General features: G+C 46.3%; 1 protein-coding gene across 3 annotated transcripts in view; it reads left to right on the forward strand.

Annotated features, from left to right (window-relative positions):
* The first annotated feature begins 6,879 nt into the window (after positions 1-6,879).
* The window catches only part of ERICH6 (glutamate rich 6), a 41,789-nt gene continuing 21,428 nt past the window's right edge, over positions 6,880-27,240 (forward strand). Inside the window, exons 1-7 of one of the 3 annotated variants that reach the window (XM_073359692.1) lie at positions 6,880-7,069; positions 9,591-9,645; positions 11,174-11,259; positions 12,258-12,318; positions 13,171-13,277; positions 21,936-22,011; positions 23,891-24,006. In XM_073359692.1, coding sequence (XP_073215793.1) covers positions 6,979-7,069; positions 9,591-9,645; positions 11,174-11,259; positions 12,258-12,318; positions 13,171-13,277; positions 21,936-22,011; positions 23,891-24,006 — 592 coding nt within the window. In that variant the 5' untranslated portion in view covers positions 6,880-6,978. The remainder of the gene's footprint in view (positions 7,070-9,590; positions 9,646-11,173; positions 11,260-12,257; positions 12,319-13,170; positions 13,278-21,935; positions 22,012-23,890; positions 24,007-27,240) is intronic. The other 2 variants (XM_073359693.1, XM_073359694.1) reach the window with 2 other exon arrangements.

The raw sequence follows: 27,240 nt of genomic DNA on the forward strand, positions 1-27,240 counted from the left end.
GCACAGATATGATTAAAGTGTTTGTCATTTAATAAAGCTTGCTACAGAGCAAGTAGAGTGATCACACATGGATTTCAAGGGAAAGCTCTGCCCCAGTTATATTGTGTAATCAATTCCTAGGCCAGACTTGACTGTGATGGAGAAATGTTAATGAGATATATCCTGGACATTTTTTGCACTGGCAGCAACAGCCCTTGGTAAACACAGAATCATAGAATATCAGGGTTGGAAGGGACCTCAGGAGGTCATCTAGTCCAACCCCCTGCTCAAAGCAGGACCAATCCCCAACTAAATCATCCCAGCCAGGCCTTTGTCAAGCCTGACCTTAAAAACTTCTAAGGAAGGAGATTCCACCACCTCCCTAGGTAACGCATTCCAGTGTTTCACCACCTTCCTAGTGAAAAAGTTTTTCCTAATATCCAACCTAAACCTCCCCCACTGCAACTTGAGACCATTACTCCTCATTCTGTCATCTGTTACCACTGAGAACAGTCTATAGCCATCCTCTTTGGAACCCCCTTTCAGGTAGTTGAAAGCAGCTATCCAATCCCCCCTCATTCTTCTCTTCGGCAGACTAAACAAGCCCAGTTCCCTCAGCCTCTCCTCATAAGTCATGTGTTCCAGTCCCCTAATCATTTTTGTTGCCCTCCGCTGGACTCTCTCCAATTTTTCCACATCCTTCTTGTAGTGTGGGGCCCAAAACTGGACACAGTACTCCAGATGAGGCCTCACCAATGTCGAATAGAGGGGGACGATCACGTCCCTCGATCTGCTGGCAATGCGCCTACTTATACATCCCAAAATGCCATTGGCCTTCCTGGCAACAACGGCACACTGTTGACTCATATCCAGCTTCTCGTCCACTGTAACCCCTAGGTCCTTTTCTGCAGAACTGCTGCCTAGCCATTCGGTCCCTAGTCTGTAGCGGTGCATGGGATTCTTCCGTCCTAAGTGCAGGACTCTGCACTTGTCCTTGTTGAACCTCATCAGATTTCTTTTGGCCCAATCCTCTAATTTGTCTAGGTCCCTCTGTATCCTATCCCTGCCCTCCAGCGTATCTACCTCTCCTCCCAGTTTAGTGTCATCTGCAAACTTGCTGAGGGTGCAATCCACACCATCCTCCAGATCATTTATGAAGATATTGAACAAAACTGGCCCAAGGACCGACCCTTGGGGCACGCCACTTGATACCGGCTGCCAACTAGACGTGGAACCATTGATCACTACCCGTTGAGCCGACAATCTAGCCAGCGTTCTATCCACCTTATTGTCCATTCATCCAGCCCATACTTCTTTAACTTACTGGCAAGAATACTGTGGGAGACCGTGTCAAAAGCTTTGCTAAAGTCAAGGAACAACACGTCCACTGCTTTCCCCTCATCCACAGAGCCAGTTATCTCGTCATAGAAGGCAATTAGATTAGTCAGGCATGACTTGCCCTTGGTGAATCCATGCTGACTGTTCCTGATCACTTTCCTCTTCTCTAAGTGCTTCAGAATCAATTCCTTGAGGACCTGCTCTATGATTTTTCCAGGGACTGAGGTGAGGCTGACTGGCCTGTAGTTCCCAGGATCCTCCTTCTTCCCTTTTTTAAAGATGGGCACTACATTAGCCTTTTTCCAGTCATCCGGGACTTCCCCGGATCGCCATGAGTTTTCAAAGATAATGGCCAATGGCTCTGCAGTCACATCCGCCAACTCCTTTAGCACTCTCGGATGCAGCGCATCTGGCCCAATGGACCTGTGCTCGTCCAGCTTTTCTAAATAGTCCCGAACCATTTCTTTCTCCACAGAGGGCTGGTCACCTCCTCACCATGCTGTGCTGCCCAGTGTAGCAGTCTGGGAGCTGACCTTGTTCGTGAAGACAGAGGCAAAAAAAAGCATTGAGTACATTATCTTTTTCCACATGATAGATAGATATAGATATAGATTTATATACACATGCTGAGTTATGTGGAGGCCCATGAAATTTGCACATAAAACATTTCATAGGATAGATCTACACTAGAAACTTGCCAATATGATAGCGTCAGTTAACGGGGTGTTGCGGGGGTGGGAGGTTGGGGTTTTTATGAAGCTTTTGTTGTTAGTGCAGATGCAGTTATACCAGCCAAAAAAGGTGCTTTTGCCACTATCACTTATTTTGTTTAGGGAACTGGTATAAGCTATACAATAAAAAAGGACATTTCTGCTGGTAGAAACGATCTATATTAGCTACACCAGCAAATCTTTTCCAGCGTAGAGTAAGCCTTAGTCTCCATAAACTGCAGAGAAACTACTGGAGATGCATTCCAATGGTACTTGCTATCGTTGCCATAATACATCATAACACCACCACCATTTTTCAGGGTTGCAAGACAATGCAGCCTAGTGCATACAAACAACTTAGGACATAACAAACACATTACCATTGTGACCCACCCATACTACACAGATTGGCAAAAGAGTTCTGAGGTATAACATCCAGTATTGTTTAGTAGGGGGAAGAGGTTACTTCTTTAAAATGACTTAATATAGGTTTACACTTTAAACCTCAAAAGGACACCAACCAGACAAACAAAATATCACCTTCCTAATCCAAAAATATGCTAAATTAAAAAAAAATTAAAGCTGATCCTGCTAGGATATTTTAAATTAACATTGATATCCATTGTGTGATAAACTCAGACAAATGGCCACAGGGGTGGGGGGGGGGCGGGATTGTAGAAAACAGTCCCAGGTGGTTAAAAGGCCTTCCTCCCTATCAAACTGGGGAGGGGTGACTACAGGTCAATCAAGTTCAGCTGAGAGGGAGTTACCTGAGGTCAGTTAGGATCATCTGATTCCAACTAAGGGCTGCCTGAGACCTTTTTAAACCCTCCCCTAGGTGCAAGGGGAAAGGAGTCAAGTTACCAGTAGGTGAGTAGCAAGATAGGAGGCTGTATTCCCTTCCATAAGGGAGAAAAACAAGCCCAAAACACTGGCTGAGAGAAGGACGGACTGCCCCTGTGCAGCCAAACAGGACTGTTTTTCCCCAAACCCATCTCACCAAGGCTAAAAACAGTGCAGGCTAGCGAGACTGAGAAGGTGCCTTGCCACAATAGCTAATGTCCATATTTAACCAGATAACAGACTTAGCTATATGTTAAAAAAGAGGGGTTGGGATAAAAAGGTAAGATAAAATGAGAAACATGTTATATGTACCATGTATGAATGTTCCTAATAATACCGAAGAGTCCACCGTACGACTGTTATCCATCAGTCTGGAAGAAGACTGTTAGGTAATCGCATGCACCAACACTCAGGCAGTGCCACAGATAAACTGTTTGGCGTCTAAGTGCTCCCTGTACCTACAGAGGACTAAGCAAGCAAAAGGTACTTATAGATACAATAAATGTAATTTACTTTTCTTTCCAATCTATTCTTTAATATATAAGAGTTGTGAGTGTATGCACGTATAAGAGACAGACAGACAGAAATTTCAAGAGTTCAAGTTCACACAGTCAGTCCCAGTTATAGTATGCTTAGTGTGGGCTGTCATGGTGCACTCCATATGATGTTATGAAAATGTGCAAATGAGTTTGAATATAATGTCACTGGAATATGGTTCATGCAAAAGGTCTCTTGTAAGGTATCATTACAAAGTTTAAAATCTGAGTGTGGTCATCCTGTTTGTATAAATGTATCATCCTTTTATCTGAAACTAGAAATATGAAATATAACTCTGAGGTCCTACTGTAATTATGCAAAGTGTGGGTGATTAATGGTGGCTTGGAATCTTGATGGCTCCCATTAACAAGAACAATTGGTTGTAAATGGCTCTGTTTACTTGTAAGTCTTCCTGTATACATGTGTGCTGGCAAGTAGGTAATGAAGTCTTACAGTGATATGTGATCATGTCACCTGAACTAAAATCCATCTTTAACCTGGTGCTTTTCCATTTAGAAGGAGAGGTGGGAACCCAGAGAGGGACAAAGAATTCCCACCTTGTGCAAAAGCTATATAAGGGGGTGGAACAGAACAAAGGGGGCTCCAGTCCTGAGAAATCTCCCAGCTACCACCTGAACTGGAACAAGGACTGTACCAGGGGAAAGGATTGGGCCCAGACTAGAAAGGAGTCTAGTCTGTCAAAGAAGCTTATTAGAACATCTGAGGGTGAGATTTCATCTGTAATCACTTTCTTACTGTATTAGGCTTAGACTTGCATGTGTTATTTTGCTTGGTAATTCTCTTTGTTCTGTCTGTCGTTACTTGGAACCACTTAAATCCTACTCTTTGTATTTACTAAAATCAATTTTTACTTATTAATTAACCCAGAGTAAGTATTAACAACTTGGGGGGTGGGCAAACAGTTGTGCATATCTCTCTATCAGTATTATAGAGGGCGACCAATTTATGAGTTACCCTGCATAAGCTTTATACAGGGTCAAACAGATTTATTTGGGGTTTGGATACCATTGGGAGCTGGGTATCTGAATACTGGAGCAGGACCACTTCTTAAGCGGTTTTCAGTTAAGCCTGCAGCTTGTGAAGGATGTGGTTCAGACTTGGACCTGTGTTTGCAGCAGGCAAGCCTATCTGGCTCAAACAAGGCTAGGTACTGAAGTCCCAAGCTGGCAGGGAAAAGGGGCTCAGAGGTAGTCTAGGCACATCAGATGGGAGTTCCAAAGGGGTTTCGGTGATCCAACCCATCACATGGGTAGAAACAGAGAATGTTAGCCTTTCTATGAAAGGAGTTCTCTCATAGTCTCTGTGGTCTCACAGTCTTTATTGTATTTATCCTCAAATACCCCTGTAAGGGAAATGTTATTAGCCCCATTTTACAGAAGAACTGAGGCACAAAAAGACACTGATTTTTAGAGGCATTTAGGCACTGCTCTAGTCTGCGTTGCAATGCCTAACTGACAAAGTTTATGTTTAGACCCCAGGACCAACAGATTCAAACTCATGTTATCGTGCTAAAAACAGGTATGTACAGGTTCAGGCTGAGGCTCTGAAGCCTAGAGATGGGGCTTCAGAGCCCAAGCTCCGGCCTGACTCTCACCATCTACACAGCTATTTTTAGCATGTTAATGCAAAACTGAGTTTGTCAACCCAGGCTCTGAGACTTGCTATCATGGGCTGTGGAGATGTAGCCTTACATGCCTACATACATTTAAAAATCTGGGTCTAAGTGCCTTTTCCGGGGACAAACAAAAAGTGTATAGCAGAGCAGGGAATTGAACTGGGGTCTCCCATAACCCTGGCTAGTGTTTTAAACATTGGAACATCCTTCCTCTAAGAGTTGTAACTAGAGCTGGTTGAAAACTTGTGAAAACGTTGACCCTATTTTCCCAATCTAAAAATTTCACAGGAACATTTAGACAAGTTTCATTATTCAACCAGCTCTAGTTGTAAGACTGTAATGCACTTCCTTTGAGACTGTTTTCCGGCTCCCCTCAATCAGTATGGCATCTCCCCCTCCTTCAGAATTTGCCACCCATCTCGAGACTAACAATTAGGCAGCCTTCTCAGAGACTGCAAGGGAGTGCAAAAGAGCAGTGCAAACTACACTGTTGTCAGAGTAACAACCGTGTTAGTCTGTATTCACAAAAAGAAAAGGAGTACTTGTGGCACCTTACAGACTAACCAATATGCATCCGCTGAAGTGAGCTGTAGCTCACGAAAGCTTATGCTCAAATAAATTGGTTAGTCTCTAAGGTGCCACAAGTACTCCTTTTCTTTTTACACTGTTGTCCACACCCAAGGAAGCTTAACAGCATTACCCAACAATGCCAGCCAGAGCAGAGTTCTGTATTACAGCATTCACACACACAATTCCATTGACGTCTGTGGAGTTACACCAAGGATGAATTTAGTCCTAGAGGTTTAACAAAACAGTCTGACAAAGATTATTCAACATCTCCCCCTAGCCGCCACCTACAGCGTGACATCCTATCGCAGACTAGAATTCCTGTAGTTTTTTATTTTCAAATTTGACAAACCAAAGCTATTAAGAAGCTGAGTTAGTGTAAACTGAAGTGAAATTATCTCTGCTCAATTTTACCTGCCACATTAGATTGAGTACAGATTACAGTACATTGTGTTGTACTGAACTGTTTTTAAATTCCCACCTGATCTCTTAAAACAACCACCCCCACCTGTATCTCAGGAGGCTAGAATATTGACTATTTAGATTTTTTTTCATACCTTTGGAGATTTTCAAAATGAATATTGAAGTCATGGCTCTAACTGCCAGAGAAAACCCTCAAGTAACTTTTCAAACAGCCCCCTCCCCTCCTCCAGAGCACTAATCCATACCCCTCCCCAAAATGCTGAGCATACTGCAAAGACCACAAGCTTTATAAAGCCGGGCTCTGGTGGACACTTCGAAGCACTTACAAACGTCACATACACTTGTCCAGCACCACTGCGAAGCCGCCACTTCTAGGGGAAAGGCGAGGGTGGTAAACAGGTGCCAACAGTCCAGAGATCTCTTACAGAAAATGCAAGGGGATCTTTAATGGCCTAAAACCTACTTCATTATTGGTTCTTTTGGCGGAAACACCGGTGGGGCGGGTGCAGCGAGGCAGCTGGTTGCCGCCAAGGGTTGCTGGGCTGGAGACCTGCCACCGCTTTCACAAACGCGAGATCGCCTCGGCCCCGCGCCCCTGGGACAGCAAAGCAGGAGACGCAGCATCCCCGCGCCCCGCGCCCAAACACCTCCCCTGCCACACCCCAGAATAAGCCAGACCCCTGTACACGGGCCAAGTGCATCCGGCCCGCGGGCACGCGCGGCCGTGGAGCGGCCCGGCTGCTCCGCAGCGGGGAGGGGCGCCTGGACCCCGGGGGCAGGCAGCAGCCGGCCCCTTTAAATCTCGGGGCGGGGCGGGCTCTGAGCGCCCCGCCCCGCGACGCCGTCTCCCTAGCGATTAGAACGCACCACCGTTGGCGTCACAAGGACCCGGGAAGGGGCCCCCCGCGTGCAAAGGGGCCGCAGCCCCGCGGGCAGCAGCGCACCATGGAGGCAGCGGGCAGTGCGGGGCGGAAGCGCGGTGGGTCCGCCGAGCCGGGGCCCGGAGAACAGCCGGCCTTGCGGGGAGCAGGGACGGGTACGTGGCCCCCGGGGCAGCGGGGTCACGGGGATGGCGCGGCCCAGCGTGACACGCCTCAGCGGGGACTGCCGGCGGGTTGTGTGTCTGGAGGTGGCCGTAGCGGAACTAGGGCGCTGGGCCCTGCGCTGTGCTCTGGGGCAGGGGGTCACAGGCCAACCGGGGCTTCCCAGCAGAAGCAGGTTTTTAAAGGCCTTTAGCTACAGCTGCTCCTCGAGCTACTCTAGATCCAATGACCTCTGCGCTTGACTCTCCTCCTGACAGCAGTGTGGAGTCCCTTGTTGGGCCGGCAGAGGGGAGATCCGCCTTTCCCATTTTCCAGCTGCACCTCCCCTTTACCAACATCATCTCATCTGTAAGACTGAGCCCGAGCTAGCTTCCCTTTGTTTACACCCGTGTCTCATAAAGAGCCTGGCTTATTCTTTCTGCTGCATCAGCTGGGTCAGGTAGGTGGGGATGGAGCAGTGGGTGCCACCAGCACACTGCAGCCAGCCCATATCTCCTCATTAACATTTCCAATGGCCATAGAGACAGTGACGTTTACAAAAGACAGGTTTCAGAGGGGTAGCCGTGTTAGTCTGTATCAGCAAAAATTTACAAGAAAAACCTCAGAGTAGCCTGGCTCACAGAGAGTCCTTTGGCTGGAAGAGCGATTTTCTAAAACTACCCTTTAGGACTTTCCCCAAAGATCCCTACTAGCAACCACAGCAGTACCAGCAAAACCTCATGGCCACAAGCATCAAGGACTTTGAGATTTTAAGAAAGCACCATGGATATTCAGTCTTTATCCATTGCTAAGACAGCCACAGAAACAAGTGCATATAGACAGGTATTTGGGCCTGTTACATCAGCTGCCTCCTGAGCACCCTCTTGTGGTCAAGGGTGCCTGTCACACTATCTCAATAACTTACAGAAAGACTTTTCTCTGTTCAGTGACTAGCTTAGAGACTATTTTTATTTGCATAAAAATAAACACAAAAATATCTTATGCTGGACATAGCCCCTCCTACCTGAGGTATGGTCTCAAACCTCCTCTGGTATCTCAGCATCTTCTCTACGTTGGCATACCACACCCGGCCCAGCCTAGCCTAGCCTAGCTGAAGCAGCTCCCCTAGTTTGAAGGTCTGTCCCTGCAGGTTCTCTATAGCTTGCTCTGGCTTTCTGGCCCAAACTCTTCCCCTTGGTCAACAGTATCCTGCAGAAGCCTCCAACTCATTGCAACCTCTATCAGAGAGTCCTCACTCCTCTAACTCTTTATAGAGATCAGTTCCTCTGTCACACCCAATCAAGAGACTGTTAATGAGGCATAGGTGGGGTGGAGCAGTTTCCTCTTAAAAGGGCAGTCCAGTCTGTGATAGGGTCTAAAGTGTGATAGACTAAGATAATGAAATACAAGAACTGCAGAAAGTACCAGAGTTGCCCTGCCACCTCCTTTTCAATGATCTCCCAAAACAGAAAAACGAGATACGAGTCAATGGTTAGCAAGAGCCTCCTTAAGGACTCCAGGCACTCTGCACTTCTCTCCTTGTAGGAAAATGACAGTCTTAATCAACAAGCTCAGTACTTCCCACAGGTCTTCCACCCAGCCAAGAAGAACATACAGGTTGTGACCCAAAGCAAACCCACATCATAGAATCATAGAATATCAGTGTTGGAAGGGACCTCAGGAGGTCATCTAGTCCAACCCCCTGCTCAAAGCAGGGCCAATCCCCAATTTTTGCCCCAGATCCCTAAATGGCCCCCTCAAGGATTGAACTCATAACCCTCTGAAAGTCAAGAAGAGAGCACTCAGTATTTGTCCCCTCAAGACATCACTCTGTTGCCACAGAGGCAGACCTCTCAGTCCAGATCCAACCTGGTACCTGCAAAGTAATTTGAAATTTCTTCATAGAGAAGAAAACCCTAACTCTGTAACTGAGTGGGGGCAGCTGAGATTAACAAGATTATCATCTATCCTGACCAGTCCTGCTGTGTGATACTGTTGATGCCCAGGGTGGAGAAAAATAAATGTTTTGCTTTTTGCACCGCAATGGCGGAATGTGTCAAAATAATTTCTGTTCAGACGTGGGGCATAAGACTTCTGCCCCTGATGCTGTAGCCATTGCCTCATTTGTTTTATCACTTACGACATCATCTGGGGTGGGAGCTGGTTGGAAATTTCACTTGTGTTGAAATGTTCTGAGCAGCTCTAGAGTAAAGCATAGTGACTGGAGAGTGAATTGGGAGAAAGCACATGTTGGGGCCATGCCGTTGATAGCTGAAGCCAAAGAGTTATAAGAACCTGGCTTCTTGGCAAAACTTAACCCTTTGAGTCCTTCACATGGAGTAGCCTTTCTCTCCCCTCCACCCCTGCTGTGGGGACAATAAAGAGAATGGGAGATGCTGTATACACAGCCTTAATACCCTACCTTAAAATTCTTTACCTTTCCTCTAGTCCAGCTCACATACTGGGGAGTTATGCTTGCATGTTCGGATGCATATCTTGCAGTCCAACTAGTCTGTATATATTTGCATTCAACAGATGCCAAGGAAAATAGAAAAGAAACTTCATCTTCATCCTATGAGGGGCGAAGCAGGTAAGAAAATGGAAATATAACTTTGATTTGCTTTATTCTGGGCTGAGCAGTGTTACGCAGTTGCCATACGTGATCTTAGAGCTAGCAATACAATATTCAGCACAATATTCTACTTGGGAATCTTCTTTGCTTTCACTGGCTTCCCTCATGCACCACCCGTCCTTACTTATATCACCTTAGAAACATTGGGTGTTTATGCAGCTCTCCAGTGGGTCAACTAGTCCATCATTCCTTGCATCATGGCAATATTGAGGTTTTTCCCCAAAACCATCCTTGATAGGAAGATGTCTAGCATCTAATGTAGCCAAGATGATTTTGTAACCTAGGTTACACCTACCAAATGGCCTGTATAACTTTCTTAGCATAAAGAAAAGGAGGACTTGTGGCACCTTAGAGACTAACCAATTTATTTGAGCATGAGCTTTCGTGAGCTACAGCTCACTTCATCGGATGCATACCGTGGAAACTGCAGCAGACTTTATATACACACAGAGAATATGAAACAACACCTCCTCCCAGCCCACTGTCCTGCTGATAATAGCTTATCTAAAGTGATCATCAGGTTGGGCCATTTCCAGCACAAATCCAGGTTTTCTCACCCTCCACCCCCCCACACAAATTCACTCTCCTGCTGGTGATAGCCCATCCAAAGTGACAACTCTTTACACAATGTGTAAAGGTTTTTGGGAGGGGGGTGAGGGGGTGAGAGAACCTGGATTTGTGCAGGAAATGGCCCAACTTGATTATCATGCACATTGTGTAAAGAGTTGTCACTTTGGATGGGCTATCACCAGCAGGAGAGTGAATTTGTGTGGGGGGGTGGAGGGTGAGAAAACCTGGATTTGTGCTGGAAATGGCCCAACCTGATGATCACTTTAGATAAGCTATTACCAGCAGGACAGTGGGCTGGGAGGAGGTGTTGTTTCATATTCTCTGTGTGTATATAAAGTCTGCTGCAGTTTCCACGGTATGCATCCGATGAAGTGAGCTGTAGCTCACGAAAGCTCATGCTCAAATAAATTGGTTAGTCTCTAAGGTGCCACAAGTACTCCTTTTCTTTTTGCAAATACAGACTAACACGGCTGTTACTCTGAAACCTTTCTTAGCATAGCACTTTACATCTGTTATGACTTGTTCTTTCCTCATTGATTGTCTCCTTATCTTTAGTTACTGTCCTCCTCCCTCCAGTTCCCCACTCCCAGATTGAATAAACCTAGCTGTATCCATTTTTCCTAGGTTAGCCTTATTTCAGTCTTTGTGCTTATTCAGTCCTTGAGCCTCTGCTGAGACGATCAGCAGAGGTGCCAGTGGAGGAGGAGGGACTGTATGAATATGTCTACTAGGAACAAGACAGAGTACACTAATGTTCTTCCTAATGTGTCATTTTCTTTGTGCAAGGAGAGGGAAATTGAATTCCTTTAGCGATAAAGCCATCTATTATAAACAGCGGTCATTAGTGAGACAATAATGCTTTGCAGAGATGTCTTTCCCCTGTAAGCTGAACATACTGTCTTTTCAACTTCCTTAGCTCATCTGAAGACAGGAGTTCCACAGAGATGGAATCAGAGAGCAGCCTCCAAGATGGGGCCACAGAACAGCCAGCTCCAGGCCCAGGTACAACTATGATGTAATTCCATCCTTGCTAGAGACTGGGATTATAATGCCTTGGGCATATAGAGGGAAGAGAAAAATCAGTGCACACAAAAAGGGAGGAGGCAGTGATCTGGAGCATGTAGGAAAAGGAAGTAAATACCTTGGGGCAAGAAGGAGAGGTGCACTGAGAAATGGGGTATAGGGTCAGAGCAATATTTTCAGTTTTAGATGCCTAAACTTTGACACCTAAATCTATATTTATGCTCCTAAATATGTAGCCTGATTTTCCAGAGGTGCTGAGCACACACATTCTCTATTAACTTCATTTAGGTACCTAGCTACAGATTTAGGTGCCTAGCTTTAGACATTGGATGGACTGGGGCAACCACCCCAGGCTCCGTGCTTTGCAGGGCCCCACACTTTGGGATGCGGGGTTCTGGGGGACTAGCGGGAGACCTGGCGCCGGCAGCAGCAAGCAACCCAGCCCCAGCCCGCCCGCCAGCTCCCAGTGTCGCTCAGGGGAGGGGGCAGAAGCCAGAAAGAGGCGGGGCGGGGGCTTGGGGGAAGGGGTGCAATAGGGACGGGGAGTGGGGCAGGGAGCAGGGGAGGGAAGAGGTGGGAGGCTTGGAGGAAGGGGTGGAATGGGGGCAGGGCCTGGGCTGGAGGGGTGGGGGTTGTCCCGGGCCCTGCACCCCCCTATGGATGGCCCTGGCTATAGGCACCCAAATTTGAGCACTTTTGCCTCAGTAATCTGGAGCATAAAATCACTGCTCAGGTGGGGAAGGGAAGGTGGTCACCCTTCTCTGAAGCCAGAAAAAGGAGTTCACTATCATTCTCATTTAAGAAGGGGCATTTGCTCTGTTGGTTGTATTTAATTCAGTAAAAAACAAGTTTTGTTTTTAATTTACATTCATGTGAATACATAATTCTTTAGTCTTTTATAGCAGGTCAGAATTATGCTTATTACTAGTTTACAGATACAATCTAGTGTAAATACTAGTGATTTTTGTATGCTACAGGTTCCAGAGTACTAGAAGAAATTAGAAGAGAAATTTCCACATCATTAGATACATTAAGCAGGTAAGGAAGGACCCACTCCAACTCCCATTTGAACTCAGTGGAATTATTTGCATTGATTTCAACGGGAGTTAGATGAGGCTCTAGCTGAACTATTACTTCAACATAAAACTTAATTTGTTTGTATTATTGTCTGAGCTGTGGCACGCTGTAACCATTCCTGACATGGGGACTGTACAATCAGGAAGTCAATGCAATCAGTACAATTAACTGTCTTCTTTGCTTTCACTCTTCTCCAGATGTTGGTCCTTCATTATATTATGATCATTTTGTTGGAAAGCACCATGATCAGTCATGTAGATTTCTCTCACCCTAATTTCACAGCAAAATTGGTTATTCATCAGGAGGGGTACCTACATATTAATATTCCCAGTGATGATGATTCCACAGCTTTCCTTACTCACATATTTCATTGTGAAACTTCACAGTGGTGAAATTCTGTCCCTGATAACTTGTGTGCAACTTTTCTTGCCTTTAGTGAAAGTTCTGCACATGTATCACAGGGCAGAATTAGGCCCTTATATGAGAAAGATTTTTTCTAATATTTAACTTAAGTTTTCCCTGCTACAGTATAAGCCTATTACTGTGTGTTCTGTTCCTGTTGATTAATGAGGACAGTTATGGGGCTGTTAGAATATGGATACCTATCCACTAGGAACTACATTAGGAGTACCCATTTATTTCATCTAAATCATTAAACAGCCAGCTAAGTGTAGCATTTTGTCTTTAACAACAGGGAATCTAAATTCCTTGGGAGATGGCAAGCCATCTGACTTAACCATGGCTATTAGTAAGGCACTGTGGGTAAAAAGCCTTTACCCTAAAGTCTGATCATATTGCCTTTCACCTGCTTAGATCACCTCAAGACAAGAGTTCAGCAGAAAAGTCTGATGGGGCCACAGAACCCAGAGCCGAGACCAGCCTCCAGAAGAGGGCCACACAGCAACCAGCTCCCAACATAGGTATTGTAGAATCAAATAAATGTAGGACTGGAAGGGACCTCAAGAAGTTAATGAGTCCAGCCCCCTGAATGAGGCAGGACCGAGTAAACTTAGACCTGATAGCATTAGCGGCGCATGAGCTCCCCCTTTGGGGAGGCTAGCCACACAGCCCTGCCCCTTCTGCCCAAGGCCCCACCCCTACCTCATGTCCGTGGGAGCCCTGAGTGTCCACCCCACCCTGTCTACCAGAGCCCTAAGTGTCCCCCCGCCCCTGCAGCCAGAGGAGCCACAGCCAAACTGCCCCCAGTGCCAGCCCACTGGCCTCCAGCTGGCTGCATAGCTGAGTTCCTGCTGGCTTGGGCACCTCCAGGGGGAGGGCAGAGCATGGGCAGAGCCAGGGCTTGGTTTAGGGGAGACAACCTCCCTAGCCTATTATACCCGCCGCCCATGCCTGACAGGTGGTTGTCCAAACGGTTTTTAAAAGCCTCCAATGATGGGCATTCCACAACTTCCCCAGAAGCCTATTCCAGAGCATAACTCCAACTATCAGGGTAAAGTTTTTCCTAATATTTAACCTAAATCTCCCTTGCTACAGATTAAGACCATTACTACTTCTCCTACCTTCAGTGGACATGGAGAACAATTGATCATAATCCTCTGTATTGCAACCCTTCACATATTTGAAGACTATTATCGGGTCTCCTGTCAGTCTTCTTTTCTCAAGACTAAACATAACCAGTTTTTTAACTTTTCTACATAGGTCAACGTTTTCTAAACCTTTTATCATTTTGATTGTTCTCCTCTGGACTCTCCAATTTGTCCACATCTTTCCTAAAGTGTGGTGCCCTTGAATTGAACACAGTGCTCCAGCTGAGGCCTCATGAGTGCCAAGTAGACTGGGACACTTGCCTCCCGTATCTTACATACTCCTGTTAATACACCCCAGAATGATATTTTTGCAGCTGCATCACAGTGAAGACTCGTACTCAATTTGTTATCCACTATAACCCCCAGATCCTTTTCAGAAGTACTATGGTCTGTCCAGTTATTTCCCATTCTATTGCTGTGCATTTGATTCTTTTCCTCATAAGTGTAGTACTTTGCACTTGTCTTTATTGAATTTCATCTTGTTGATTTCAGACCAATTCTCTGATTTGTCACAGTAATTTTGAATTCTAATCCTATCCTCCAGAGTGCTTGCAACCCCTCCTAGTTTGATGTCATCTACAGGTTTTATAAGCATACTCTCCACTCCATTATCCAAGTCATTAATGAAAATATTGACTAGTACTAGACCCAGGACTGACCTGTGCACTCAGTTTGAAAGCGACACATTGATAACTACTCTTTGAGTACAGTGTTTCAACTAGTTGTGCACCTACCTTTTAGTAATTTCACCTCGGCTGCATATCCCTAATTTTCTTATGAGAATGCCATGTAGGACTATGACAAAAGCAGGCCCGCTGACAGCAATTCCGGGCCCCAGGGCAGAACAATCAATGGGCCCCCACGCAAGTAAACCCCGCGCCTGCACGGACGCGGTCCACCTGACGCTTGGGTGGTGCTGCTCCTGTGCTGGCTGGTGCCCATTAAGCTGCCGGCTGCGCTGCTGGGTGCGCTCTTCCAGCACAGACAGGGCTTCCACATGCCTGCCTGGTAGGGTTGCCAACTGTCTAATTGTGCAAACCCAAAGACCCTTGCCCCATCTCCTGCCCCGCCCCTTTCCTGAGACTATGCCTCTGTCCCACCCCTTCTCCGAGGCCCCGCCACCTGCTCACTCCATCCCCCCCTCCCTCCGTCGCTCGCTCTCCCTCATCCTCACTCACTTTCACCAGGCTGGGGCAGGGGATTGTGGGTGGGAGGGGATGCAGGGCCGTCTCTAAGTCCCTATGCAGAATATGCAGCTGCATAGGCCACCATGAAATTTGGGGCACCAAATTGCCCCAAATTTCATGGTGCCCTAGGCAGCTGCGTGCCGCATATGCGGCAGCACCAGCTCCAGCAACCAGCCCTATCCCTTGGCCGGCCCCCCGCGGGCTGCGCCCACTTCAAGGGGCAGGGCCATCCCTAGGGGAGTGTGGGGCCCCGGACAACTCCCTCAACCCCGCCTGTTAGCCTTCCCCCCGGTCCACCCTGCCCCCACTCCAGCTCTTCCCCCAGCGACCCCACGCTCACCGGCAGTGGCAGGAAGCGGAACAACCCAGCCCCAGCCTGCTCCCCTCCGCCAGCTCCCAGCCGCGGCACTCCGCTTCCCACCGCTGGTGATTGTGGGGAAAGGACCGGGCCCCGCACGCACTGGCAGCGGGAAGCGGAGCAACACGGCCCCAGCCCGCTCCACTCCCCCGACCCCGGTCCCAGCCGTGTCAGTCAGGTTGGGGAAAGGACTGCCCCCCGCACTCACCGGCGGCAGGAAGCGGAGCGCCGTGGCTCAGAGCTGGCGGAGTAAAGCGGGCTGGCATAGGTGCCGACTTCATGGGTGCTCCGGGACTGGAGCACCCACAGGGAAAAATTGGTGGGTGCTCTGCACCCACCAGCAGCTCCCTGCCCCGCACCCCCACCCCAGCTCACCTCCACCTCCTCCCCTGAGCGCGCCGCGACTCCTTCTCCCCCTAACTCCCAGCACTTGCTGCCTCAAAAAAGCTGTTTTGCACAGCAAGCGCTGGGAGGGAGGGGGGAGGAGGGTGAACGCCGCACTCTCGGGGAAGAGGTGGGGCTGGGGCGGGGATTTGGGGAAGGCGTTGGAATGGGGTGGGGCAGGGGTGGAGTTGGGGTGGGCCTGGGGTATTTAATGAGGCTCGAGCACCCACCAGTGCCGGGAAAAGTTGGCGCCTATGCAGGCTGGGGCCGGGCTGCTCCACTTCCCACTGCTGCCGGTGAGTGTGAGGGGACGGGGGACCCCTTCCCCAAGCACCCTTCTCCAAGCGACACAGCTGGGGCTAAGGTGAGAGAAGCGGAGCGGGCTGCTCCTGGCCCCCCACTAATCCCCTGAGCCACTGTGGGCCTGTGCGGCCCCCCAAAGTGCCTCCTCACAGCTCCTGCCTCCCAGGCCCCACAGGCCTTGAGCACAGTCTAGACCCTGGGTGGGGGAGAGCAGGTGCCCCCCTCCCCTCGGAGGCCTGGGGCTGTGTAGGGCACCCAAATAGCTAGGGATGGCCCTGGTGGGATGCAGGCTCTGGGAGGGAGTTTGGGTGCAGGAGGGGTGAGGGGTGCAGGCTCTGAGAGGGAGTTGGGTAGCAGGGTCTGGGAGGTAGTTGGGGTGCGGGCTTTTGGAGGAAGTTTGGGTATAGGGTGCAAGCTGTGGGAGGGAGTTTAGGGTGGGAGGGGGTGTGGACTCTAGGCTGGGGCAGGGGGTTGGGGGGCAGGGGGGCGGGGCAGGGGATTTACGCTTACCTCAGGTGGCTCCCGAAAGCTATAGGCACATCCCTCTGGCAGTGGCTCCTAGGCGGGGGGTCCAGGGGGTCTCTGCACACCGCTGCCCGCATGCACCGCTCCCATTGGCCACAGTTCCCGGCCAGTGGGAGGTGCGGTGTCAGTGCTCGGGGCAGCGCATGGAGACCCCCTTTTCCCCCAGGGGCTCAGGGTCATGCCGGCCGCTTCCGGGAGCAGTGCGGAGCGACCATAGGCGCTGATTTCCCCTCTGCCCCGTGGGTGCTCAACCCCCCCCCTCGCCCCTGGCCACGCCCCTGGCCCTTCCCCTGCACCACCCTTGCTCTGCCCCAATTCCACTCCCTTTCCCCAAGTCCCTGCCCCTGCCCCGCCTCTTTACCACCTCCTCCCCCAAGCATGCCACATCCCCACTCCTCCCGCTCCCTCCTGGAAAGTCCTAAGCACCGCCAAACAGCTGTTAGGCGGCAGGCGGGAAGCGCTGGGAGGGGAAGGAGTGGGGACATCGCGCTCAGGGGAGAAGGACGGGGTGGGGGTGGGAGGAGCTTGGCTGACGGTGGGTGCGGAGCACCCACTAATTTTTCCCTGTGGGTGCTCCATCCCCGCAGCACCCACGGAATCGGCGCCTATGGATGTGAGGGCAGGCAGGAAGCCTGCCTTAGCCCTGCTTTGTTGCCGGTGGCGGCAGCCAGGAGCCCCTGGGCCCTTTTAAATTGCCTGGGCCCCTGGGCAATTGCCCTCTTTGCCCCCCTTGTTGGCGGGCCTGGTCAAAAGCCTTACTAAAAATCAAGATATATCATATCTACTGCTTCCCTCCTATTCACTGTGCCAGTGACCCTCTCAGAAAAGGAAATTAGGTTGCTTTGGCATGATTTGTTCTTGACAAATCCATGTTGGCTATTCCTGATAACCCTGTTATCCTTCGGGTGCTTACAAATTGATTGTTTAATAATTTGTTCCAGTATCTTTCCAGGTATCAAATTTAGGTTGACTGGTCTATAATTCCCAAGGTCATCTTTGTTCCTCTTTTCAAAGCTAGGTACTATGTTTGCACTTTTCCAGTCTTCTGGGACCTCAGCCATCCTCCAGGAGTTCTCAAAGATAATTGCTAACAGTTCAGAGATTACTTCGTTAAGTACCCATGAATTTCATCAGGCCTTGCCGACTTGACTGTCTCTAATTTATCTAAATATTCTTTAATCTGTTCTTTCCCAGCTTTGAATTCCTTCCCCCTTGTTGTTAATATTAATTGTGTTGAGTAGCTGATCACCATTAATCTTTTTAATGAAGACTGAAGAGAAATAGGCATTAAATACCTCAGCTTTCTTCTTGTCATCAGTTATTAACTCTCCTTCTCTGCTAAGTAGAGGACCTACACTTTTCTTTGTCTTTCTTTTGCTTCTAATGTACTGAAAGAACTTCATCTTATTGCCTTTTATTTACCTTGCTAAATGTAACTCATATTGTGCCTTAGCCTCTCTGATTTTGTCCCTACATGCTTTTCTATCCTTTTGTACTCATTAGCAATTTGCCCATGTTTCCACTTTTTGTAGGATTCCTTTTTTATTTTCAGGTCATTAAAAAGCTCCTAGAGCCATATTTCCCTCTTACTGTTCTTCCCATCTTTCCTTAGAATCAGGATAGTGTGCAGTTGTACCTTTAATAGTGCCACCTTGAGAAACTGCCAGCTCTCCTGAACTCTTTTCCCTTAGATTTTCTTCCCATGGGACCTTAACTTATCAGTCCTCTGAGTTTATTAAAGTCTGCTTTTTTGAAGTCCACTGTCCTTATTCTACTGCTCTCACGCCTTCCTTTCCTTAGAATCATACTGGAAGCTGGCACATCATCTTGAAAAAGCACCAAAACTGGCAGTATCAAAGCGCATCATTTTTCCTTGCATAGAAAGGATTAAGAATAAGCATTGGTCAGAGAATAAAAGCCAGATGCATATTGCATATGCACAGTGTAACTACTGGATTTCCCACCCTTCACAATCTGATTCCGGAGAGACGTGTCCTGCCTGCCTAGTTATCTGCCCTCTGAGAGGTGGTGTCTCATTAGATAGTTGGAAAATCTAATACAATTGCAACCTTAAAAAGAACAGTGTTCCTCCCTTCCACAGTGATTTCAGGCCCAACTAGGCTATTCAGTTTAATAGTAACCCTATTTTATGTTTCATGGTTTCTGTGTATATAATGTCTTCTGCAGTTTCCACAGTATGCATGCGATGAAGTGAGCTGTAGCTCACGAAAGCTTATGCTCAAATAAATTGGTTAGTCTCTAAGATGCCACAAGTCCTCCTTTTCTTTTTGCGAATACAGACTAACACGGCTGTTACTCTGAAACCTATTTTATGTAGTTTATAAGGTCACCTGCAAAGTATCTACTTCCCATTTAGAACAAAAACACTTTCTAGTGTAGGCACAGCTTTTTTACTGCTGTAGCTTAAAAAGAGCATTTTTACTGCTGTAGCTTATCATAGTTCCCCAAAGAAAACAAGCTATGCCAGCAAAAACATATTTTTCCCCAATATAATTGTGTCCAGACTCGGGCTTTTCCTGATATAAAAATGTCATAAAAAAACCTCAAATCCCTAAGTGACATTACTGTACTGGCAGAAGTTTCTAGTGTTGACCAGGCTTAAATTAAAAGTCATCTGGATATAACCCTGTAGGAGATCAGATTAGATGACCACAGTGGTTCCTTCTGGCCTTGGAATCTATGAAAGTGGAAATCTAAAAACATTCAGGGAAGCACCCATCAACAAAAGGGATCAGTGTCCCACCTATATAAATAAAGGGGATGTTGTATTAATTATGATGGAGTATATGGGCCCAACAAGTTAGAGGTATTAACATAACCTGTAACTGTTCCACAGTAAACAGTTCTAAACAAAGTTTGTTATATGAGACTTTAGCCAGATCAGTACCATGGAAAACACACTAGGAAATTTATACCAAAGGTCAGAAATTTATTGATTGAAACACACAAAAAAGAAAAGAATTAAAAGAAGGCAAAAAAAATTGAAACTGAGTGATTATGCAAAACAAAGTTAGTCTTTTTAGAGAGGGAATATTGGTTCGAGTGCTGTGGACTGGGATGTAGGCAGTCTTGTCTAGTAGTCAGAGCAGGAGTCAGGTCTAGAGGCCTAGCAGGCACCCAGGTTGGGGAAACAAAGCCGAGGGTCAGCACCATGGTCAACTGCTAATTACCAAAGCCAGGAATCAAGTCAGAGTCAGGAATCGAAGCTGAGGGTCAGAGCCGAGGTCAGAAACCAAATGCTAGAGCTAGGGATCAAGTCAGAGACAGGACTAGTAAGTGATGGTGGAAGCGAGGTAAGGGCAGGAAATGGAGGAAAGGCAAGAATCAAGCATGGTGCATGAGCCCGGTGGGAACAGGAGTGAAAGCAGGGGTGAGGCAGAAGCCAGGAGCAGAGCGGGAATTGGAAACAGGGTTGGGTGCAGGAAACAGGGTCCCATGGAGCCGCAACAGGAAATCACCTTGTTGCTCAAACAACTTCTTGTACCACCGTCTGGCTTAAATAGCGTGGTTGGACCAATCGGTGGAGACTGGGCGCTCCTCCAATCAGCTTCTCAGCCCACCAGGTTTCAGCGAACATTGGAAACTTCAAGTCCTGGGACACCACAGTGAGTCTTATTCTATCAAACAGTCCTCCTTGATGAGGAAGAAAGTGGCTAGTTCTGTTTAATCCTGAGTCAGGAATGATAGTCACTTTCCTGCTTTTGACAAAACAGATGGACCTAGAAGGGAGAGAAGAGAGATAAGATGGGGAAATATGGCTTTTGTTGATGTTCTCAGGAAACAGGGGGCTAGTGGGTCATAAATAGGTGCTTTGGGCTGGCACATCACCCACAACAGCTGTTGCTGTGGACCTTGGCTTGCCTCCCCTGTCAGGGACATCTGATGTGGTCAGGTCCCTCTCCTTCACTCGTCCTTCTCAGGCTGAGCAGAGCTGCTTGGGCTGTCTCATCTCATTGTGCTCCAGCTGTGCTGCGCAGTTTTATTTAGGCTCAAGTGAAAAGCCAAGAGATTGGGGGATAGAAAGAGAGACAAAAGGGAGAGGAAGACAGAGCAGGATCTCTCATGTAGCAGACTAGAGTCCTTGCTGGTGCAGCGGTGATGGTCACATGTCCCTACTATGTGCCAACATCTGGGTATCATGATGAAAAATTTCATGGCAGTGACTGTAGCAGTGGTGGTGGTAGTCCTTCCCTGCCCTCCCAAAATTTGTTTTTAAGGGCCCCAAAAAGGGGTGATTGGCTGAAATAACTCCTCCCCTCATTATTTTGTCCAGCAATTAGGCCTAATTTCCAGTTCCACACTCCCCTTGTTTACTAAGCATGATTTTAACATAGTCCTTCAGTTTTATCAATAGGCCTTCTTGTTTAGATTAATGTAGTCTGTCTTTCTTTTGTACATTTTCCCACAAATAGATTATTATTATTATTATAGGTTACGGGAACATTTAATGACCTTTCAGTTGCTTTTCACAGGTAAGCTCACAGTTAGGATAAAGTTGTAGGTGCAATTATTACAAAAGGGAGCAAGAGGGGAAGGGTTAGTAGATTCAATAAAGCAGGGAGGGGGGCAACAAGCTATCTAGAACTAGCTAACCACAGTGAATGTGTCTTACCATGTGTCCGAAGGCAACTAAGGAAGAAATTTTGTCAACCTCTTCCAAGACTTAGTTCCACAAGCAAGTCTTTGACTGAGAAACTTGTGCTCTATGATCAACCAAAAAGAACACAGGGAATGAGAGCAGACCCAACACAGCCAAGGAGGGGTTTAGGGCAAAAGATGATCATTGAAGTATTTACGTCCTTGATTTGGATGGGCTTTATAAACAGACACATAGCATATTGGCAGGCAGGGCACTGTGAGAAGGGTGGGCATAAGTGACCCTCAGTGCTAGACAAAAGGAGCCCCTGAGTAGCTGAATTCTGCTGGGATTGGAATCTCCAGGTCAGAAGCCTGGGAAGCCCAGTGAGGATAGGTTTACAGTAGGTTTAGACTGCATGCAGCAATAATAATCCCTCAAAACCGATTCAGGAGTTAGTCCTCAACACTTCATCTTTTTGAACTAAGGTAACAAATTTCTGCTTTTAAGAAGCACCTTGCTATGGAACTACCATTTAAAAATAGGATATGTTTGAGTTTGGATTTTAACATTCTCTCTCATGTACCTAGACCAGCAGATGCACTGAAGAGTCTGTGTGTTTAATCATTTAGTATTGTTTGTATTGTATGCATTGACTAGTTTGTTGTGTTCAACAGGTACAAAAGGCCTTCCTACAATATTAGGTGGAATTAGAAGAGAAACTTCCTCTCCCTCGTTACACAAGTTAAGCTGGTAAGCACATGCAAAATTACCACAGAACTTAATATGACTTGGTGGTGGTCAAACAGGATCATGAGCTGGGAAACTTAGAACCAGTGAAGAAAGCTACTTACAAATCTCCATTGCTTTCATTGTTTTTCCTGAATATAGTTCACGCCTGCTTTTAAGATGTAGGCCTTCTCAAAAGGTGTCTGACAGCCACAGAGACTGCTGTCTTCTATTTATCCACAAAGCTGGTACAGCATGGGCCATGGTAGCATGGGCTACTTTTTGAATAAGCTTCAGCCTGGATTTGGAGGGAAAGTATCTGCGAGTGAAAGGGTAGTTCATTCTCTATGTCCATCCTGTTTTGGCTTCTACTTAAATAACCAACAAGGGTGCCGATTATTTGTGCTACGTCTGTCCGGTGGTTGTTTTTGCAATGCCTGTTCACTAGGATCTGTACTAGGACCACCAACATATTTCATATACATTACTTGTTCACAGCTTTGAGCAGGCTAAAGCTTTCAACTCAACTGTTGAATTCACCTCTCCAAGGTAGTAGGACAGCTGCACTATGTAGTGGAAAAGGGAAGGGCTCTATGATGCTTTTAGTCTGTAAGGCTACGTCTACACTTAAAATGCTACAGTGGTCCAGCTGCAGCTGCACCACTATAGCTCTTGAGTGTGGACGAGTGGTTCTCAACTCACGGCTCGTGGGCCTCTTGCAGCCCAATCAGCACACAGCTGGGGCCCATGTGACATCCTCAGGGCCATACAGGTAGTATATATATTATGTGGATGCGGCCCATATACTGAATAGAGAGCTGCATATGCAGCCCACAGTGGTAAATAGCCTGAGAACCACTGGTGTAGACACTTACTGCAGCAAAAAGGAGTTTTCCCATCCCCGTAATAAATCCATCTCCCCAAGAGGCGGTAGCTAGGTTAATGGAAGAATTGTTCTATCAACCTAGTGTTATCTACATGGGGACTGAGGTCATTTTAACTATGTCACTCAGGAGATGGGAGGGTGGATTTTTCACACCTGAGCAACGTTGCTGAGTCGATCTAATTTTCTAGTGTAGATCAGCCCTAATTTTAGACATGATGTTATGCTTTAACTATAAATTGGATGATACAGCTGATGTGGATTATAATCTTCTGCATATGAAAGGTGTTGGAAATTAAGGGGATATGCAAGTAGATTTGCAAATTTTAACTCACTGCTGTTTAAAATAGACGATACTTAAAGTTGATCATGCTTCACCTACTGAACGTTTTTTCCTTCCCCGTGCCTGCATCTATTTTTTTGCTGTTTTTAAGTTTGCTCATGAGTCTTGGTCCCTTGGCATTGATTTATAAATCAAAAAGCCTTAGATACTTAACAGGGTCTTTGCGATCAGACACAAGAAGAGAAATGTCAAATATTGGAACAGTCAGCCTTGATGGTGGAGCACAGGAATTTTAAACGCTGGTTTGATTAATCCTGGTTTCCCAGACTTGACATCTTTCATCTCAGTTCTTACCATGGAAGACAAGAATGTGTGTGTTAAAGTATTTAATGTATAAAACAAACCTAGTGTTCATTTACTACTTAATGCTTTGAGAGAGAAACTGGTCTGAGATTTTCATAGTTTAATCTCAAAGGCCTTTTTAAGGACATTTTCATTGTCTAGTCCATTGGAGACCTTCAGAGACTGACTTGATTGAGAGTAAGTCTATAAATCTTAGAGATAGCAAAAATATGTTTCTAGGCCTTTATTCCTTCCTACATACATGTGTGACTCTCAGTTCTAATAGTGTATTAAATACTCAAGTTGGAAAAACCTCCTGCTTGAATAGATTTTCAAAAGCAACTTCTTTGCAGCTACCATACATGATTAATTTGCAATTTGTGTTTTATATGTAGTGAAAGAAAAACATCTGATAACGTTGATCACTCAACTCATGAGAAATCTTTAGGAATTTCAGTGTCAATGCAGACAGAAACAAGCTGGATTTATGAACATATCTACAGAAAAACCGGTAAGAAATGGCTTTGCTAGTTCAAATATCTGATGCTTACTGTATAAGAGCCAACATGTATAGTAGTAATTGCACATTTATAATATTTTTTATATAAGGTGCCTAGTAACCAAGGATTTGTGTAATTCCTTATTTTACACAAGGGTAAACTTGACACAGAAGTCAAGTGCAAGGTTCTACAGCAAGTCAATGTCAGACTTGGGAACAGAACCCAGGAGAGCTCCTTGCTATAACTACTAGCTAGCACTTCTTCTAAATACAACTATTATTAAACACGTGACAGAATGTTTAGCTAGTAAGAAGAATATACAGCAGTCTGTGGGGGAATGCTCAACAGATGACAGACCTAGTTGTGTATCATATCCCTATGGAAGGTAACTTTCAAAGCCTCTAAATAGAGTTGAAAATATATGGCCTCTTTCCTTCTGCTGCTCAACTGAGTCATCCAAATTGGACCAAATGTCAGGGCTTGTCCACACTGGCAATTAACAGCACTGCAACTTTCTCGTTCAGGGGTGTGAAAAAACACCCGCCGGAACACAGCAAGTTGCAGCGCTGTAAAGAACCAGTGTAAACAGTGCCCCAGCACTGGTAGCTATGCCCCCAGCGCTGGAAGCTACGCCCCTTGTTGAGATGGTTTTTTGGAGCCCTGGGAGAGCTCCCTCCCAGCGCTGCGACCACACAAGCCACGTTAACGTGGTGCTGCAGCAGTGCTTTAGCATTGCCAGTGTGGACTGGCCCTTAGAGAGGTGGATGACTGAGGTAATAATCTCACCAAATGAGGGTCAATCCATCCTCATCATCGTATCCGCTCATTAGACTCCACACCTGAGCATAGCCATTATATGAACATACCCTCATATCTCCATGTCTGTACTTTGACCCGTCAACCTTTTACCCCCAATCGGGGATATTGCAGATTATGTATTCCTTACGCCATCCGATCCTAAACCGAACTTCACACCCCTTGATAATCGGTACGTTATTCCCTGATTACCAGAAACTTCTACGCTTAAACTCTGTACCATTCACTTTTTTAAAATATCTTAATAAAATTTTTAAATCTGTTCTTTCACTGGACCAACTCCTGTTGGTGAGAGAGACAAGCTTTCGAGCCACACAGAGCTCTTTTTCATATCTGGGAAAAAGAAAAGGAGGACTTGTGGCACTAACGAGACTAACAAATTTATTTGAGCATAAGCTTTCGTGAGCTACAGCTCCCCACTCTGAACTCTAGGGTATAGATGTGGGGACCTGCATGAAAGACCCCCTAAGCTTATTCTTACCAGCTTAGGTTAAAAACTTCCTCAAGGTACAAACTTTGCCTTGTCCTTTAACCCTATGCTGCCACCACCAAGCGTGTTAAACAAAGAACAGGGAAAGAGCCCACTTGGAGACTACTTCCCCCCAAAATATCCCCCCAAGCCCTACACCCCCTTTCCTGGGGAAGGCTTGATACAAATCCTCACCAATTTGCATAGGTGAACACAGACCCAAACCCTTGGATCTTAAGAACAATGAAAAAGCAATCAGGGTCTTAAAAGAAGAATTTTAATTAAAGAAAAAGTAAAAGAATCACCTCTGTAAAGTCAGGATGGTAAATAGCTTACAGGGTAATCAGATTCAAAACATAGAGAATCCCTCTAGGCAAAACCTTAAAGTTACAAAAAGACACAAAAACAGGAATATACGTTCCATTCAGCACAGCTTATTTACCATTTACCAGCCATTTAAACAAAACGAAATCTGATGCGTTTTTAGCCAGATTACTTACTAACAAGTTCTAATACTCCATTCCTGTTCTGTTCCCTGCAAAAGCATCACACAGGCAGACAGACCCTTCATGCATCCAATGAAGTGAGCTGTAGCTCACGAAAGCTTATGCTCAAATAAATTTGTTAGTCTCCAAGGTGCCACAAGTACTCCTTTTCTTTTAGCGGATACAGACTAACATGGCTGCTACTCTGATATCTGGGAAAGGTACTCAGAGCATCACAGCTAAATGCAAGGTGGACAAGATTGTTTAGCATAAATAGTTAGCACATATTGTAAGGGACCACTCAAGATAGAGTGGCCCATTAACACTCTGCAGTCACAGGACAAAAAGAGGGGGTTAGTGAATTACAGATCTTTGTTCGGTCCGTGATTTTTAGTGTCTAGCAAAGTAATGAATTTAAGCTCCCAGGCTCATCTTTTGAAAGTATTGTGCAGGTTTCCATTGAGGATGAGGACTGATAGCGATCACTCTATATCCGACCTATGTGAAAAGTGTGATAGGGTGTTTTTATCTTTTATCATTTTCCTGTTTGAGTTCATTTGAGAACATAGGGATTGTCTGGTTTTACTCACGTCGTTATTGGAACATTTAATGCACTGGATGACAGTACCCCAGATGTTGTGATATGTATGTGCAGGATCCATGGATCTTGAAAGGTATGTTGTGGGGAATGTTGATCAGTGGATATATGTCTGCAGGTTTTGCATCGTTGTTCTGGCAGGTCTGGTGCTGATTTGAGATGGTGTGTCCTGGTCTGTCAGGGGCTTGCTTCTGATGATAAGCTTGGAGAGGTGATGGATGGGGGGTTGTTTGAAGGCCAGAAGTCAGGGTTCAGGAAAGATTTCTTTCAGGATGGGGTCCCCATCAAATATGGGTTTGATAATATCCCATATGGGTTCCAATGTGGGGTGGTAGGTGATAACTAGGAGTGTGCGGTTGGAGCGGGTTTATGTATTGAAGCAGGTTCTCTTGAGGTATTTGGGTGGCCCATTCCATGATCCAATCTACTTCTCTGGTGGAGTGTCCTTGTTTGGTGAAGGTGATTTTGAGTGTGTTAAGGTGTATATCCCAGACTTTCTCCTCTGAGCATATTCTGTGGTATCTGAGTGTTTGGCTGTAGATCGATTTCTTGGTTTGTTTGGGATAATTACTGGATCTGTGAAGATAAGTGGGGTGATCCATGGGTTTCTTGTATATAGATATCTGTAGGGTTCCATTGTTGAAGCTGATTGTGGCATCCAGGAAGCTGATGCTGGTGTAGGAGTGTTCTAGAGAGAGTTTAATGGATGGGTAGTAATTGTTGAAGTTGTGATGAAAATCTATGAGGGAGTTCAAGCCATCTGTCCAGAGGATGAAAATATCATTGATGTATCTCAGGTATATCATTGGTTTTGTGGTACATTTGTCCAGAAATTCTTCTTCAAGGTGGCCAATGAAGAGGTTGATACATTGGGGAG

Source organism: Lepidochelys kempii, chromosome 9 (assembly GCF_965140265.1).
Source record: "Lepidochelys kempii isolate rLepKem1 chromosome 9, rLepKem1.hap2, whole genome shotgun sequence".
NCBI lineage: Eukaryota > Metazoa > Chordata > Testudines > Cheloniidae > Lepidochelys > Lepidochelys kempii.